Consider the following 17,426-nt stretch of genomic DNA (forward strand, 5'->3'; position numbering starts at 1 on the left):
TTTTAAGAGATGGGGTCTTGCTATGTTGTCCAGGCTGGCGTACAGTGGCTACTCATAGGCATAATCCTGCTACTGATCAGCACAAGAGTTTTGACCTGCTCCATTTCTGACCTGGGCTACTTCAACCCCGCCTTAGAAAATCTGGTGGTCCCCTGTTCCTGGGAGATCACCATATTGATACCAAACTTAGTGCAGACACCCGATTGATATAGCACACGACAGCACAGAACTCTCAGGCTCAAGCAATCCTTCCAAGTGGTTGGGATTACAGACACACGCCACCATGCCCGGTTATCTTGTAAGTTTTCATCACATGCCAGACATTATAGATAAAAATCTGTCAAGGGCCTAAATGATGTTTTCTTCTTCCAGAGTCAGGCTTTCATTCCTGTCAAGGATTGCATCTAGGCTTGTTTAAAGCTGGTCTATTTCACGTTGGCCCTTACCCCTAGGATGGTCTTGAGGGGAGAGCCTGAGGTGCTTACCAAGGCCTCTCCAGCTTGGCAACCTGTGTCCCCAGCATCACATGCCTGCTGGAAGCCTTGCTCGCTTTTGTAGCTTCCCAGTTACTATTTTTCTCTTCCAAGTTTCTTGGGCTCTCACCCTGTGCATGTACAGCTTGCCAATGACTTGAGGGAGATTTGTTTGCAGATTGGGGACTCCCTTTTCTGTGGTCCCATCCATTCCAGGATTTTAACTCTCATCCTCCAGACATTCTGGCAGCCCTAAACTCCAACCTCCGTCTTCTCAGTCTAGCGACTCTCTTTCCGTCTGGGCTCTCTTTCCCTTCCACAGCAGCAGATTGGCAAGTGCACTCCGGGAAAAAGCCAGGTTGTCTGTGGGACCCACATTCTACGCCTTCCTCATTTCAGAGGTGGTAGCAGCTCAAGTTTCTCCTTTCCTTTCTTTCTTTCTTGAGACGGAGTCTCACTCTGTCGCCCAGGCTGGAGTGCAGTCATGCAATCTTGGCTCACTGTAACATCTACCTCCCGGGTTCAAGCGATTCTTGTGCCTCGGCCACCTAAGTAGCTGGGACCACAGGCATATGCCACCACACCTGGCTAACTTTTGTATTTTTAGTAGAGATGGGGTTTCGCCATGTTGCCCAGGCTGGTCTTGAACTCATGAGCTCAAGCAATTCGCCTGCCTTGGCCTCCCAAAGTGCTGGGATTACAGACACGAGCCACTTCGCCCAGCCAAGTCTCTCGTTTCATTTGCAGCTCTCCAATGACTTCCAATAATTGTTTATTATTTGTCCAGCATTTGTAACTATCATTGGCAGAGGCGTGCTCCGATTCAAGTGACTCCATCATGACCAGAATTGCAGGTCCCCTCTCCACATAATCCACCACTAAGGCCTGCTTCTAAGTAGCTTTTTTTTTTTTTGGCTTTTGTTGAGACAGGGATTTGCTCTGCTGCCCAGGCTGGAGTGCAGTGGCGTGATCACAGCTCACTGCAGCCTCCAACTCCTGGGCTCAAGCAATCCTCCTGCCTCGGCCTTCCAAAGTGCTGGGATTACAGGCGTGAGCCACTATGCCTAGCCGGAATAGCCCTTTTTTTTTTTTTTTGGGACGGAGTTTCGCTCTTGTTACCCAGGCTGGAGTGCAATGGCGCGATCTTGGCTCACCGCAACCTCCGCCTCCTGGGTTCAGGCAATTCTCCTGCCTCAGCCTCCTGAGTAGCTGGGATTACAGGCACGCACCACCATGCCCAGCTAATTTTTTGTATTTTTAGTAGAGATGGGGTTTCACCGTGTTGACCAGGATGGTCTCGATTCCTTGACCTCGTGATCCACCCACCTCGGCCTCCCAAAGTGCTGGGATTACAGGCATGAGCCACTGTGCCTAGCCGGAATAGCTCTTAAATCCATCCACTTCTCTTTCTCTGCACACCTGACACCCTAGTCCTGCTGCCCTCCTCTCCACCTGGACAACCTCACCTCCCCCCAAGTTGGTTTCCCCTCATCTACTGTTGCTTCCTTTCAATCTATCTTCTGTTCTGTGGTCAGAATAATTTGTTAAAAATGTAAATGAGGACCGGGCTCATGCCTATAAACCCAGCACTTTGGGAGGCCAAGGCGGGCAGATCGCGAGGTCAAGAGTTCGAGACCCGACTGGCCAACGTGGCAAAACCGCATCTCTACTAAAAATACGAAAAAATTAGCTGGGCATGGGGCCAGGCGCCTGTAATCCCAGCTACTGGGATAACTGTAGTGCAGTGGCATGAGCTCGGCTCACTGCAACCTCCATCTCCCAGATTCAAGCAATTCTCCTGCCTCAGCCTCCCAAGTAGCTGGGATTACAGGCACCTGCCACTACGCCCGGATACCTTTTTGTATTTTTGGTAAAGAAGGGGTTTCACCATGTTGGCCAGGCTGGTCTTGACCCCTGACCTCGTGATCGGCCCCTCTCGGCCTCCCAAAGGGCTGGGATTATAGGTGTGAGCCGCTGCGCCCAGCTTTTTTTCTTCTTGATAGGATCTCGCTCTGTCACTTGGGCTGTGGTGCAGTGGTGCGATCATAGCTCACTGCAGCCTCCACCACCTGGGCTCAAATGATCCTCCTGCCTCAGCCTCCCAAGGAGATGGGATCACAGGCATGTGCCACCACGTCTGGCTAATTTTTGTAATTGTTGTAGAGTCACATTGCCCAGGCTGGTCTGGAACTCCTGGGCTAAAACAATCCTCCCATCTTGGCCTCCCAAAGTGTTGGGATTACAGGCATGAGCCACCGCACGTGGCCTCCACTGGCTGTTTCTTAATCTGATTCCTACTCATCCTTCAAAACCCAGCTTAGCTGCCACTTCCCCTAGGAAACCTTCCCTGACCTGAGTCAGGTATCGCCTCTGGGGCCCCTCCTCCTCCCTCATCCCAGCCCTGACCCCTCTGCCTGTGCTTCCCCCTTCCGAGCCCAGACTAATCTATTAGGTTGTACAAAAGCAATTGCGGTTTCTGCTGTTGCTTTTTTAAAAAATTTTTTGAGAAGGAGTCTCGCTGTGTCTCCCAGGTTGGAGTGCAGTGGTGTGATCTCAGCTCACTGCAACCTCCACCTCCCTGGTTCAAGCCATTCCCTTCCCTCAGCCTCCTGAGTAGCTGGGATTACAGGTGCCTGCCACCACGTCCAGCTATTTTTTTTGCATTTTTAGTAGAGATGGGGTTTCACCATGTTGGTCACGCTGGTCTTGAACTCCTGACCTCAGGTGATCCGCCCACCTCAGCCTCCCAAAGTGCTGGGATTACAGGCATGAGCCACCGCGCCCAGCCTCTGCCATTGCTTTTAATGGCAAAAGCTGCAATTACTTTTGCACCAAACTAATAATCAGTCACTGATGATGGGTCTGTTGTCACCTCTACACACACACACACACACACACACACACACACACACACACACTGGACTGTGAGTCTCTTGGAGTCAGGCAGGGCACAAGGCTGTCTTGGTCACTGCTGTGTCCCCAGCATCATGTAGGTACCGACTGCAGCTTAACCAACTATTCAAGTTGCCACAGACAGGGTACAATGGCATTAGAAATGGGGATGATACAGGCATCTCAGTTATTGGATTACCAAATTGACAGCTGCTGCCTCAAGCTCCCAGTGGACCCCTGACCACTCCCAGCTCTCTCCCCAGGGCCCTTCATGTCCCTGTGACCCATCATGGAAAGGGGTAACACCAGGCCCAACAGGGGACTCCAGGAGTTTGTCCCAGCACTGACCGATGTTGTTAAATGTTTTCACTATCATCTCTGAATGCACTACTTAGAGCCAAGTATTGGTGCTTTCCCTAAGCACATCTGGCCTAAAGAGGAAGCTCACATCCTCTCTTGTCACTTCCTCAGAACAAACATCTGATTTGGCCCCCCCAACAGATTAAAGTTTGAGGTCAGGATGGATGAAAACCAGCCAGAATCAGGATGAATGAACAACAAAGAAAACCCAGTGCAAACGTAGCACTCTGCTCACTGACGTCACCGTGACTGGACTGGCCTTACCCTATTTCCTTCCTGACCAGGTCCAGAAAGAGGAATCTCTGCTGACCATGCACCACAGGTCCATTTCTTCCCCACACTCCCTCTCCTGTGGGAATTTACGAGAATTTGACCCTTTCTAAGTCTTTTTCTTAAAATGATCAGAGCCTGAACGTGGAATTCGACAAAGGGGCTTCTGGATGTTTCTTTTTCCTTTTTTCTTTCTTTCTTTGAGACAAGGCTTTTGTCTCTTTCTTTCTCTGTTTCTCTCTTTCTCCTTCCTTCCTTCCTTCCTTCTTCCTTCTTCCCTCCTTCCCTCTCTTCTTTCTTTCTTTTTTCTTTTTCTTTCTCCTTCCTTCTCTTTTTCTTTCCTTATATCCCTTTCCTTCTCTTTCTCCTTTCTTCTTGTCCTTTCCTCTTTTCTTTACTTCCCTCCTTCCCTCCTTCCCTCCTTCCTTCCTTCCTTCTTTCCTTCCTTCCTTCCTTCCTTCTTTCCTTCCTTCCTTCTATTTCTTTCTGCCTGCCTGCTTGCCTTTCTGGCTCCTTCCTTTCTTTACTCCCTTCCCTCCCTCCCTCCCTCCCTCTCTTTCCTTCCTTCCTTCTTTCTTTCTTATTTATTTCTCCTTCCTTCCCTTTTCTTTCCTTCTTTATGTCCCTTCCCTTCTCTCTTTCTATCTTCTTTCTCTCTTCCTTCCTTCCTTTCTTCCTTTCTCTCTCTCTCTCTCTTTTCTGACAGGGTGTCACTCTGTCATCCAAGCTGGGGTGCAATGGCATGATCACAGCTCACTGCAGTCTTGAACTACCCGCTCAAGCCTTCTGAATAGCTAGGCTCCACCTCAGCCTTCTGAATAGCTAGGACTACAGGTGCATACCCCTATGTTTGGCTATTTTTAATTTATTTTTTGCAGAGACCAGGTCTTGCTATGTTGCCCAGGCTGGTCTTAAACTCCTGGGCTCAAGCGGTCCTCCCACCTTGGTCTCCCAAAATGCTTGGATTACCGGTGTGAGCCACCACACCCAGCCAATTATGGACATTCCTTCACATTTTCTTTTTTTCACTGTCCAAGTCAGAGACCATCTATTGCAGAGGATTCTCCCAACCTACTGTGGCCCATCTAATCCTCCCCTAAGAACATCGAGTCTCTGCTTGAATCCTGGCCCCTCAGCATCTATTGCTTGGACCATCTCCCATCCCAATGGATTGAGTTTAACCATCTCTTGCCCAATCGGATGGACAGACATAACTGAGACATCTCACCTATGTCTCATGCATTCATGTGAGCTTGTTAAGGGCAGAGCTGCAAGTTATACATAACAACCATACATACAAACATTCAGGATGGGGATTGGGTTAAGGATGAAAGTAAATGTGTTGTTGGGAGTGGGGTTTAGGGTAGCCTGAAATGAGGATGAGGTTGGAACTGTGTTTGGAACAGGGCTGGGTTTGAGTTGGGGACAGTGTTGGAGTAACATGAAGTTGGGGATAGAATTGGAGATGAAGTTGACTTGGGTTGGATATGGGGTCAAGAATGGGCTGGGGATGGGACTGAGCTAGAGATGGGTTGGGATGGGGTGTGACTGGGATAAGGCACGGACTTGGGGTTCGGCTGATGTAAAATTAAGGATAGGATTGGGATGATGATGAGGTTGAGCTGGGGATGGCTTGGGGTTGGGGCTGGCCAGGGCTGCCCTACTCACCAGAGCTGTCCTGGTTGCATAAGTCTAAGCCACACACAGCCTCAGTAAGGGTGGTGATCCTCACGCCAGTCCGAAAGCTCATGGTCCTGTTGGTCCTCTCTGAGTGGGTACAGCTTTTCTCCACCATATCCACCTCTTCCCCTTCTGCAAGAAGTGGATCTTCATTACCCCAGAGGCTCCTCTCAGCCCAGCCAGCCTCTGACGCTCCTGGTCTCAAGGTCACCCACTCCCAGGGCTGATCTTTGCCAGGCCCCTTCTCTTGTTTGAGTCCAACTCTGTCTTTTTCTAGAGTTAACCCTGCCTCCACCCTCACTCCAACAAGGAGCCTGCCCTATTTTATTTTATTTTATTTTAATTAACTTTTTTGGTGGGGATACAGGGTGTTGCTCTGTCACCCAGGCTGGAGTGCAGTGGCACAATCTCAGCTCACTACAACCTCTGCCTCATGGGTTCAGGCAATTCTCCTGGGACTCCTAAGCAGCCGGGACTACAGGCACATGCCACCATACTCGGCTAATCATTAATTTTTTTTTTTTTTTGAGACAGAGTTTCACTCTTGTTGCCCAGGCTGCAGTGCAATGGCATGATCTTGGCTCACTGCAACCTCTGCCTCCCAGGTTCAGGTGATTCTCCTTGCCTCAACCTCCTGAGTAGCTGGGATTACAGGCATGCACCACCATGCCCGGATAATTTTGTATTTTTAGCAGAGACAGGGTTTCTCCATTTTGGTCAGGCTGGTCTCGAATTCCCAACCTCAGGTGATCTGCCAGCCTTAGCCTTCTAAAGTGCTGGGATTACAGTTGTGAGCCACCGTGCCCAGCCCATTAATTAATTTTTTATTTTTATTTTTATTTTTTTGAGACAGAGCCTTGCAGGCTGGAGTGCAGTAACGTGATCTACCTCCACCTCCCACCTTCAAGCAATTCTCCGTTCTCAGCCTCCTGAGTAGCTGGGACTACAGGCACACGCCACCACGCCCAGCTAATTTTTGTATTTTTAGTAGAGACAGGGTTTCACCATGTTGGCCAGGTTGGTCTCAATCTCTTGACCTCCTGATCCACCCGCCTCGGCCTCCCAAAGTGCTGGGACTACAGGCGTGAGCCACCTCACCCAGCTCATTAATTTTTTGAGACAGGGTATCACTCTGTCACTCAGACTGGAGTGTAGTGGTGCAATCATAGCTCACTGCAACCTCGGCCTCTCTGAGCTCCTGGCCTCAAGCAATTCACTTGCCTCTGCCTCCCAAAGTGCTAGGATTACAGGTGTGAGCCACTGTGCTCAGCCTGTTTCCAATTTTCCATGTCACAAACATTGCTGCTAAGAACATTCTTTTCCTTTTTTTTCTTTTTTTCCCCGTTTTCTTGAGATGGAGTCTCATTCTGTCACCCAGGCTGGAGTGCAATGGCTTGATCTCAGCTCACTGCAACCTCTGCCTCCCGGGTTCAAGCGATTCTCCTGCCTCAGCCTCCCAAGTAGCTGGGATTACAGGCATGCGCCATCATGCCCAGCTAATTTTTGTATTTTTAGTAGAGACGGGGTTTCACCATGTTGGTCAGGCTGGTCCGAACTCCTGAACCTCAGGTGATCCACCCCTTTCAGCCTCCCAAAGTGCTGGGATTACAGGCGTGAGCCACCGCACCTGGTAGAATATTCTTATACATGTGTGTGGCCAAGGTTCTTTGGCATTTCTGCATGAAGAGGAGTTGAGCTGTAACGTATGCTAATCCTCATCTGGACTAGATATTGCCGAATCGCTCTAGGTGGCTGAGGTGCCAATTTACCCCCACCACAGACAAGGTCTGCAATTCCACATCCTTACTAACCACAGTATTGTCAGATTTTTAAATGCTTGCCAAGCTGGTGGGTGTGGAATGGGGTCTCTATGTTTTTGTTTTGTTTTTTTTAGTTTGCATTTCCCAGTTACTGGTGAGGAAGGATTCTCAATCACTCGCGGCTCCCTGCTGCGCTGGAGAGGCGTGTGTGTGTGTGTGTGTGTGTGTGTGTGTGTGTGTGTGTGTTTAGCTTACCTTCCCAGTGGCGCACGCTCGTGGTCCTGCAGAGGCTCTGTCCCAGGGCGCACTCCTCCACTCGGCAATTTCCGTGGCCGTTACACTGCATGCACCGCAGGCCCCAGGAGGCTGGGGAAAGGAAGGAGAGGGTAATTACGCTTAGCTCCAAAACGCCCCGCTCGCACTTGCATGTCCCAATACCAACACCAACTCTCCAGGCTCCGTCCATTCAGATTTGTGCTCCGCGTTCTGCTGGGTTCCAGCCGGCGGTCCTTCCAGTCTGTCCTTGGTGCACGTTCTAACTCCACCCCCCTAACTAAACATTCTATACGTGCCCACAAGTTCTTCCCCAAAGTCCTTTCCTGGCCCTCTTTTCCTTTAATTCCGTCCTCGTGAGGCGTATATCCTGACTGTGCTATCCCCGCCCTCTCTATCAGGAAGTTCTATTCCTGCTCCCATTAGGTCCTTCTCACTGCGCGGGCCCTCGGTCGATTATGCCTCTCTAGCTCTGCTGGGCATTCTAGCCTCGCCCTACCCCCGTCGATCTTTATGTTATATCCGCCATTCCCAGTGTCCTAATAGAACTATCCCTCCACTCACTCCGCCTGGTTCTGCCTGGCTCCAGAGCCTCTCTCCGCCCACTAGTTTATTCCCAAATTCTAGCCCCGGCCGTCAGCCCTCCGAGATTCGATTCCCAAATACTGTAGTTTCCCGAAGTTCTGTCTCCGCCCTCCAGCTCCCCAACGAGGTTTTGCCCCGCCCCAGGCTCCTTCTCGAGGCTTTAGTCCCGCCCTCTAGCTCCTCCTTGAGGTTCTAATTCGCTCTTTAGCTCTCCCCGAGGCCCTCCCCGCCCCTAGTTCCTCCCTGAGGTCATAACTCCGCCCCAGTCCCGCCTTGACATTTCAGCCCCGCCCTACAGCCCCGCCCCGAGGTCATAACACCGCCCCTTGGCCGCTTGAGCTCTTAGCCCCGCCCCGTAGCCCCGCCCCAAGCGTATAACCCCGCCCCTACCTCCTCCACGAGGTTCCGGCTCCGTCCTCTACCTCCTCCCCAAGGCTATAACCCTGCCCCTCAAGATTCTAGTCCCGCCTTCTAGCCACGCCCGGAGGTTATAACTCCGCCCTCTAGTTGCTCCTTGACATTATAACCCCGCCCTCTGGCTCCGTCCAGAGATTCCAGCCCCGCCCTCTGGCTCCTCCCCGACACTCTCTCCCCGCCCCAGGCTCCGCCCCGAGGTTGTAGCCCAGTCCCTGGGCCCACTTCCCGACCCCCCTGGCCTTCTTGGACATCCTCTCCAAGCTGTGCGTTCGGAGTCACAGTTACTAACTCCCGGCTTCCCGCGGTCTCGAGCGCTTTCCTACTTATTCATCGCTGCCCCAACACCCGGTGGCCACCTGCCCTGACTTCCTTTTCGAATTCCTCTCGTCTCTCGACCCAGTGCCTGCCCACACATTTTCTCATTTTCTGGGGGAAGGAGGTGAGAATGGCCTCAGCGAGAGAGAAAGGTCCTGAGGGGCAATCCCGGGTCTCCAATCCTGGCTCTGCAATGCTCAGCCAGCCTCCTTTTAGCCCTTTTGTAAAAGGGGGCCCTGTCCCCCTGTTTCTCAGAGGGAGAACTAGCCAGCGTGGAGAGCGCTGGGGGTGGTGGTGGTAGGGGGCTGCGGGTTCAGAGTCCGCGTATTCAAGCACTGGCTGTGTGATTTTAGGCCAGTTACCTAACCTCTCTGTGCCCTAGTTTCCTCGAAAACGAAATTAATAGCCTTGCTCCGACGCGGTGGCTCAAGCCTCTAATGCCAGAACTTTGAGAGGCCGAGGCGGGTGGATCACTCTAGGTCAGGAGTTCAAGACCAGCCTAGGCAACATGGGGAAAACCCGTCTCTACTAAATACAAAAATTAGCCGGGCCTGGTGGCGTGCGCCTGTAATCTCAGCTACTCGGGAGGCTGAGGCTGGAGAATCGCTTGAACCCGGGAGGCAGAGGTTACAGTGAGCCGAAATTGCGCCATTGTACTCCAGCCTGGGCAACAAAACTCCGTCTCAAATAATAATAATAACAATAATAATCCTATTGCCCAGTTTGAAATTGCAAGGAAGAAGCTTAGAAGAGCTCCATGAAAAAAAAAGAGCACTCATTTTTACATAAATTATGTAAAGCTAAATGCCTTTGCTCCACTAATATTTCCTGAGCACCTACCTAGTGTCAGGTACTGCCCTGAGAGGCGTTGCACAAAGCAGAATTACTATTATTTGATTCGGGAGGGTGCCGAGGACCGAACCCCATTCCTCCAGCTCAGCCTCTGACAACCCCCAACCGCCACCACCAATCAGACCCTGTTCCAGGCGCAAGCGTTCGGGACCCAGCGCCTACCTGGGACGCCGGTGTGGAGCAGCAGCAGCAGCAGCGGCAGCAGCAGTGGGTGACCCATGTTGCAAGGGCAGCTCCTGTGAGCGGGATCCCTGCACTTCTCTCCTTCCGGCCTCACGAAGTAGGCAGTTTTGTGGCCCCAGGGGCTCCTCCCAGACGTTTTGCGAAAGAGCGAGTCAGCCCCAGATGCGTGGACACCTCCCCCTCCTCCCGCAAGAACCTCCTCCGCCCCAGACTTCCCTTCCCAGGGCGCGGCCAGCTGGTGGTGAAGGGGGGCTGGCTCTGCCCTGACTCATGGAGCTGTGGTTGCAGCTCTGTCCCCAAACTGCCTGGGTCCAAATCGCAGTTCTCTCTCTTCCTAATATGGGGGCCTGGGGCCATTGCTCTCCAATGCTGTAAAATGAGGATAAAAACGTTGAAGGTAAATTTGAATGTGGCTAATCATTAGCTAATAGGATTTTTGTTAGTTTTGTCAGGAGGGATACTGATATTTTGATTATGTGAGAAAATGTCCTTATCTAGAGATGCATGCTGAAATATTTGAGGGTAAAGACATACTTTACCTTAAAACACTTCAGCCAGAAAAGTAGATATCGCTGTAATGACAATAGGCGGGACTTTTTTTTTTTTTTTCAGATGCTTACTAGAGTATTTAGGGGTGGCCAGGCGCGGTGGCCCGTGCCTGTAGTCCCAGCTATTCAGGAGGCTGAGGTGGGAGGATCACTTGAGCCCAGGAGTTCTGGGCTGTAGTGCGCTATGCTGATCGGGTGTCCACACTAAGTTCAGCATCAATATGGTGACCTCCCGGGAGCGGGGGACACCAGGTTGCCTAAGGAGGGGTGAACCGGCCCATGTCGGAAACGGAGCAGGTCAAAACTCCCGTGCTGATCAGTAGTGGGATCGCATCTGTGAATAGCCACTGCACTGCAGCCTGGGCAACATAGCGAGACACCCCTCTCTTAAAACAACAACAAAAAAGAGTATTTAGGGGTGAACGTTATTTGATGTCTGCATTTTTGTTGTTGTTTTGTGTTGTTTTCTTTTTCTTTTGTTTTCATTTTGATGTCTGTATTTATTTTAAAATACTTTAGAAGAGGTCAGAGGTAATGGTTCGTGCCTGTAACACCAATGCTTTGGGAGGCCGAGGCAGGAGGATCACCTGGGGCCAGGAGTTCAAAACCAGCTTGGGAAACAAAAAGAGACCTCGTCTCTCCAAAAAAGTTTAAAAATAAAATAAAATTAGCTGGGTGCAGTGGCCCATACCTCTAGTCCCAGGTAGTTGGGAGGATGAGGTGGGAGGACCACTTGAGCCTGGGGACTGGAAGCTGCAGTGAGCTATGATTGCACCACCACGGCACTCCAACCTAAACAACAAAGCAAGACTCTGTCTCAGAAAAATAATAAATAAATAAGTAAACACTTCAGAAGAAAATACAGGTAAAATAGCCAAATGATTGTATCAATTATATTAAGGTAATGGGTATATAGGGGCATATTATGCCATTCTGTCTCCTTTTCTGTGGGTTTGAAAAGGCTTATAATAAGTTTTCTTTTCCTTTCTTTTTTCCAGACAAACTCTCACTCTGTCACCCAGGCTGGAGTGCAATGGTACGATCTCGGCTCACTGCAATCTCTGCCTCCTGAGTTCATGCAATTGCAATTCTCCTGCGTCAGCCTCCTGAATAGCTGGGATTACAGGCACCTGCCACCATGCCTGGCTAATTTTTGTATATTTAGTGGAGATGGAATTTCATCATGTTGGCCAGGCTGGTCTCGAACTCCTGACCTCAGGTGATCCACCTGCCTTGGCCTCCCAAACTGTTGGGATTACAGGCGTGAGCCACTGCACCTGGCCAAGTTTATTTTATTTTATTTTTTTAAGTAAAACAAAATAGAAAAGATAAAATAGTCTCCTCATCTTAGGATGCATCTAACTAAAAAGAGCAATTTAATGCAGGTGCAATGCCTAGAATAGCTGCTGGCCGAAATGGAGGGCTCAACACATTCCTTCAACATTTACCAAGCACCTACTTTGCACTGGGCACTGGTCCAGGAGCTGGGGGCACAGCAGGAAGCAAAGCAAAGTTCCTGCCCTTTGTGGTGTTGACAGTGGGGAGCAAATATGTGTTATCTAATCTTTCACTGTCTGGAAGCGATAAGCAAACTGGAGAAAACAAAGGAAGCTGAAGGAAGTACCTGGGTGCAAGTGAGGTGTGAACTGTGGTAGGTGGGTGATCCAGAGGGCTTCCTCGTGCAGGTGGCGGTCAAGCAGAAACTGAATACAGTGAGGGAGGAAGTTGTGCAGATGTGCAGGGGACCTTTCCAGGGAACAGGAACAGCCAGTGCAAAGGCCTTTCGGTAGAAGCCTGATGAGATTCTAGGAACAGCAGAGAGGTCAGTGTGGCTGGAACAGAGTAGGAGAGGGATGAGTCATAGCGGATGAGTAGGTGGCAGCTACCTCCACTGCTATAATAATGATTATACTACGTGGTTTTATTTTGTTGTTGTTGTTGCTGGTTTTTGTTTTTTGAGACGGAGTCTCACTTCGTCTCCCAGGCTGGAATGCAATGGCGTGGTCTCGGCTCACTACAACTTCCATCTCCTGGGTACAAGCGATTTTCATGCCTTAGCTTCCTGAGTAGTTGGGATTACAGGCATGTGCAGCTATTTTTTTTTTTTTTTTTTGAGATGGAGTTTCACTCTTGTTACCCAGGGTTGAGTGCAATGGCCTGATCTCGGCTCACTGCAACCTCTGCCTCCTGGGTTCAAGTGATTCTCCTGCCTCAGCCTCCCAAGTAGCCGAGATTACAGGCATGTGCCGCCATACCCGGCTAATCTTTCACACTTTTAGTAGAGATGGGGTTTTACCATGTTGGCCAGACCTGTCTCAAACTCCTGACCTCAGGTGATCCACTGGCCTTGGCCTCCCAAAGTGTTGGGATTACAGGCATGAGCCACTGCGACCGGCCCTAATTTTTGTATTCTTAGTAGAGGTGGGGTTTTGCCATGTCAGCCAGGCTGGTCTCAAACTCCTGACTTCAGGTGATCCATCTGCCTTGGCCTCCCAAATTGCTGAAATTACAGGTGTGAGCCACCGCTTCCAGCCTGTACTATGTGATTCTTACTAATTCATTGAAGCTGTAAGCTAATAATTTTAAGATAAGTTTAGAAAAAAAAAAAAAAATCTCCCAGTGCTGAGCACAGTAGCTCACACCTGTAATCTCAGCACTTTGGGAGGCGACGGCAGGAGGATTGCTTGAGCTCACGGGGTTGAGGCCAGACTGGGCAACGTACTTAGACCTTGTCTCTATTAAAAAATAAACAAAATTACAGCCTGGATAACATAGCGAGACTTTGTCTCTACAAAAAATACAAAAATTAGCCACGCGTGGGGGTGCACACTTGTGGTCCCAGCTACTCAGGAGGTTGAGGTAGGAGGATCACTTGAGCCCCAGGAGTTTGAAGCTGTAGTGAGCCATGATTGAGCGGTTGAACTCAAGCCTGGACCACAAAAGCAAGACTGAAGAAAAAAAAAAAAAAAAAAAAAAAAAAGAACTCCCAAAGAATTACCTTTCCTAAGAGGCAGTATATAGCCCAGTGGTTAAGAGTGTGGACTGGCTGGGTGTGATGGCTCACGCCTGTAATCCCAGCACTTTGGGAGGCTGAGGCAGGTGGATCACCTGAGGTCAGGAGTTCAAAACCAGCCTGACCAATATGGTGAAACTCCATCTGTACTAAAAATACAAAAATTAGCTGGGCGTGGTGGCAGGCACCTGTAGTCCAAGCTACTTGGGAGGCTGAGACAGGAGAATTGCTTGAACCCGGGAGGTGGAGGTTGCAGTGAGTCAAGATTGCATCACTGCACTCCAGCCTGGGCAACAGAGCGAGACTCTGTCTAAAAAAAAAAAAAAGAATGTGGGAACTGATCTCAGATTGTGAGAGTTTACATTCCACCTACATAGTGGCTGTGTCACCTCTAGCAGGTTACTTAATCTCTCTGTGCCCCAAGCCCCTTATCTGGAAAGTAGAGATAACAAGCCCAAGCCCAAGCCCCTTATCTGGAAAGTAGAAAGGATCACACTCCGAGGGCGAGTGTGCAGGGGAGATAAAAGAATCCTAAGATGACTATGCACGGTAGCTCACGCCTATAATCTCAGCAGTTTGGGAGGCCATGGCAGGTGGGTCACTTGAGGTCAGGAGTTCAAGACTAGCCTGGCCAACATGGCAAAACCTTGTCTCTACTAAATAATACAAAAAAATTAGCTGAGCTTGGTGGCATGTGCCTGTAGTCCCAGGTACTAGGGAGGCTGAGGCACAAGAATCCCTTGAACCTGGGAGGCAGAGGTTGCAGTGAGCCAAGATCGCACCTCTGCACTCCAGCCTGGGCGACAGAGTGAGACTCCCTCTAAAGCAAACAAAAAAAGAAGAATGCGCCTAAGATGCTTGCCACAGTGCCTGGTACATAGTATGTGCTCAGTAGAAGCCGTAGCTGCCAGTTTTATTGTTGTTGCAACTCTGAACTCTCACCTCTTCCTGGAGTAGGAAGGGAGATGGAGACCTGTCATTGAGTCTGACGTCAGCAGTTATCCTGCGTCAGCTGCAGAGTGGGCCCTTCCCTGGCTGGGTCACCCTGAGCCAGCGATGTTCTTCTTTCTGAGCCTCAGTTTTCTTACCCGAAGAAGGGGATACCTCTTGGGGCTGGTGTGATGACTAAACCTGATGGGAATGTACACGAGGTGGGGAAATAGAAAGTTGGGGTGTCGGTCCAAGCAGGCTTGAGACCCAGCTCAGCCACTTGCATCTGGGTCACCTTGGGCAGATGGCTTCATTCCATTGATGCCTGGTTTACCCACCTATGAAATGGGTCTGGGGTGGGTGGGGGGCATCTCTCAGTGAAGAGAAAACTCAGGATTGGGGGTCATGGGTGCTGTGTGCTCTGCTGCTACCACTTCCTGGAGGGGTGACCTCATTGCTTTGAGCCACAATTTCCCAATTTCCCTTTTTTTTTTTTTTTGAGTTTAGGTCCTAAGGCTAGAGTGCAGAGGCGTGATCATAGCTCACTGCTGCCTTGAGCCCCCAGGCTCAAGTGAAACTTCCACTTCGGCCTCCTGAGTAGTTAGGACCTAGAGGCAGGCACCACAATGCCCAGCTAATTTTTTATATTTCATATTTTTTTCTTTTTTTGAGACGGAGTTTCACTGTTGTTGCCCAGACTGGAGTGCAATGGCACGATCTCGACTCACCACAACCTCCGCCTCCTGGGTTCAGGCAATTCTCCTGCCTCAGCCTCCCGAGTAACTGGGACTACAGGCACGCACCATCATGCCCAGCTAATTTTTGTATTTTTAGTAGAGACGAGGTTTCACCTTGTTGACCAGGATGGTCTTGATCTCTTGACCTCGTGCTCCACCTGCCTCGGCCTCCCAAAGTGCTGGGATTATAGGCGTGAGCCACCACGCCCGGCCTATATTTCATATTTTTAATTTAATTTAATTTTTTCTCTTTTCCTTTTTTTCCCCCTGGCTTCTTGTACTTACCAGCTAGTCGTAAGTACAGGAAGCTCATATTTCATATTTTTTGTAGAGGTAGGGTCTTGATCTTTTGCCCAGGCTGGTCTTGAACTGCTGGGTTTAAGTGATCCTCCCGCCTTGGCCTCCCAAAGTGGGATTACAGGTATGAGCCGCCATGCTCAGCCACTTTCCTCTGTAATGAATGGGAGGTATTTCAGAGCCCACTCATCCCTGCCCCAGGCTGCTCTCGCCTCCTGAAATCTCTGTCTCCCTGTGTCTGTCTTTGTCTTTTTCAATCTCTCTGTTTCATCCTTTTTCTTTGTCTCTGTCCCTCTTTATCTGTCTCAATGCCTCTCTCTCTCCAACTCTGTCACTTTCCCTCTCTATCTGTTTGTCTCTCTCTTTGTGTGTTTCTAAAATCTCTGCTTCGGCCGGGCGCGGTGGCTCAAGCCTGTAATCCCAGCACTTTGGGAGGCCGAGGCGGGTGGATCACAAGGTCAAGAGATCGAGATCATCCTGGTCAACATGGTGAAACCCCGTCTCTACTAAAAATACAAAAAATTAGCTGGGCATGGTGATGTGTGCCTGTAATCCCAGCTACTCAGGAGGCTGAGGCAGGAGAATTGCCTGAGCCCAGGAGGCGGAGGTTGCGGTGAGCCGAGATCACGCCATTGCACTCCAGCCTGGGTAACAAGAGCGAAACTCCGTCTCAAAAAATAAAATAAAATATAAAATCTCTGCTTCTCCCTTTTCTCTGTCTCTCCTCATGACTGTTTTTCTCTTTCTCTGTCATTGTTTCTGTTTCTGATTCTTTCTCTCTGTCTCTCCTTCAAGTGACACACACCTGTAATGTTCTGCTGACGTGTAAAGGAAAGGGAAATGCAGGGATCGGGACCTGGGCACTCTCCAAAAACACGCAGGGATGTCGGCTCCTTCCTCCTCATGACTCACCTGGGCCTCACCCAGCTCTCGCCTGCCTGCGGGGTCATGGGTGAGGCCCATGGGTTTCAGGGGCTTCCCCAGCCTGCGGAGAGGAGAATTTCATGCAGAGACAGAGAGGCTGAGAGAGGCGGAGGCAAAGAGAGGGAGAGACAGAGAGAGAGCTGAGGATAGAGATGGAAGTGGGAAAGGAAGGACAGGAAGAGAGAAGAAGAGACACACAGACTGACTCAGGGGAAATCTGAGATGGGTGGGGGCGAGAGAGACAGACAGAAAAGAGCGACAGAAGAATGAGGACAGGGAGAAAGAAAAGTGGGCAAGCAGGGAGAGAGGGAAGGTGAAAGACTGACAGAGAATTAGAGAAAACGACACACAGAGAGCACAAAATAGACACAGAGATACAGGGACACTGTGTGTGCCCGTGCACAAGTGTGCTTGTGTGGTGAGTGTACATGCGTGTGTGTGTGCGTATGCGTATTTCCATGTGCCTGTGTGAGTGTGCATGCATGCGTGTGTGTGAGTGTGCCTGCGTGCATGTGCGTGTGTGTGCATCTGTTTGGGGCTCCCTTACCCTCCTGCTACCTGCCATGGGGAAGTCACTGCCCTCTGGCCTGGCCACTGCGGGGGTGGTGGGTGGGGTGGTGGCTGAGCTGATGATAGGGAAAGGGCCGTCGCCCCTAACCTCCCCTTTCTGGGAGGCCTAACAGGCCACATGGAAGTGGCTTTCAGATCCTGGCCTGGCAGCAGGGGACCTCTCCACTTAGGGCCTCCCTAGGGAGTAGAAAAGGGGTGAAACCCTTGAGTTCAAGAACCCTCTTCCCCCATTTTACAGGTAGAGAAACTGAGGTCCAAAGAGAAGACTTTTATTTTTTATTTATTTATTTTTTTTTTGAGACAAAATCTGGCTTTATCAACCGTGCTGGCGTGCAGTGGCGAGATCT

General features: G+C 50.3%; 1 protein-coding gene across 3 annotated transcripts in view; it reads right to left on the reverse strand.

Annotated features, from left to right (window-relative positions):
* Positions 1-10,321, reverse strand: part of PLAUR (plasminogen activator, urokinase receptor) — a 28,145-nt gene extending 17,824 nt beyond the window's left edge. For 2 of the 3 annotated variants that reach the window (XM_017502331.2, XM_017502334.1), the window contains exons 1-3: positions 10,040-10,321; positions 7,691-7,801; positions 5,664-5,807 (exon numbers count right to left, since the gene is read on the reverse strand). In XM_017502331.2, the coding sequence (XP_017357820.1) occupies positions 5,664-5,807; positions 7,691-7,801; positions 10,040-10,097 (313 nt within the window). In that variant the 5' untranslated portion in view covers positions 10,098-10,321. Of the gene's footprint in view, positions 1-5,663; positions 5,808-7,690; positions 7,802-8,272; positions 8,369-10,039 lie in introns of those variants that run through there. The other variant, XM_017502332.2, reaches the window with a different exon arrangement.
* Between the last annotated feature and the right edge of the window lie 7,105 nt (positions 10,322-17,426).

This window comes from Cebus imitator, unplaced genomic scaffold (genome assembly GCF_001604975.1).
Source record: "Cebus imitator isolate Cc_AM_T3 unplaced genomic scaffold, Cebus_imitator-1.0 Scaffold296, whole genome shotgun sequence".
Lineage (NCBI taxonomy): Eukaryota > Metazoa > Chordata > Mammalia > Primates > Cebidae > Cebus > Cebus imitator.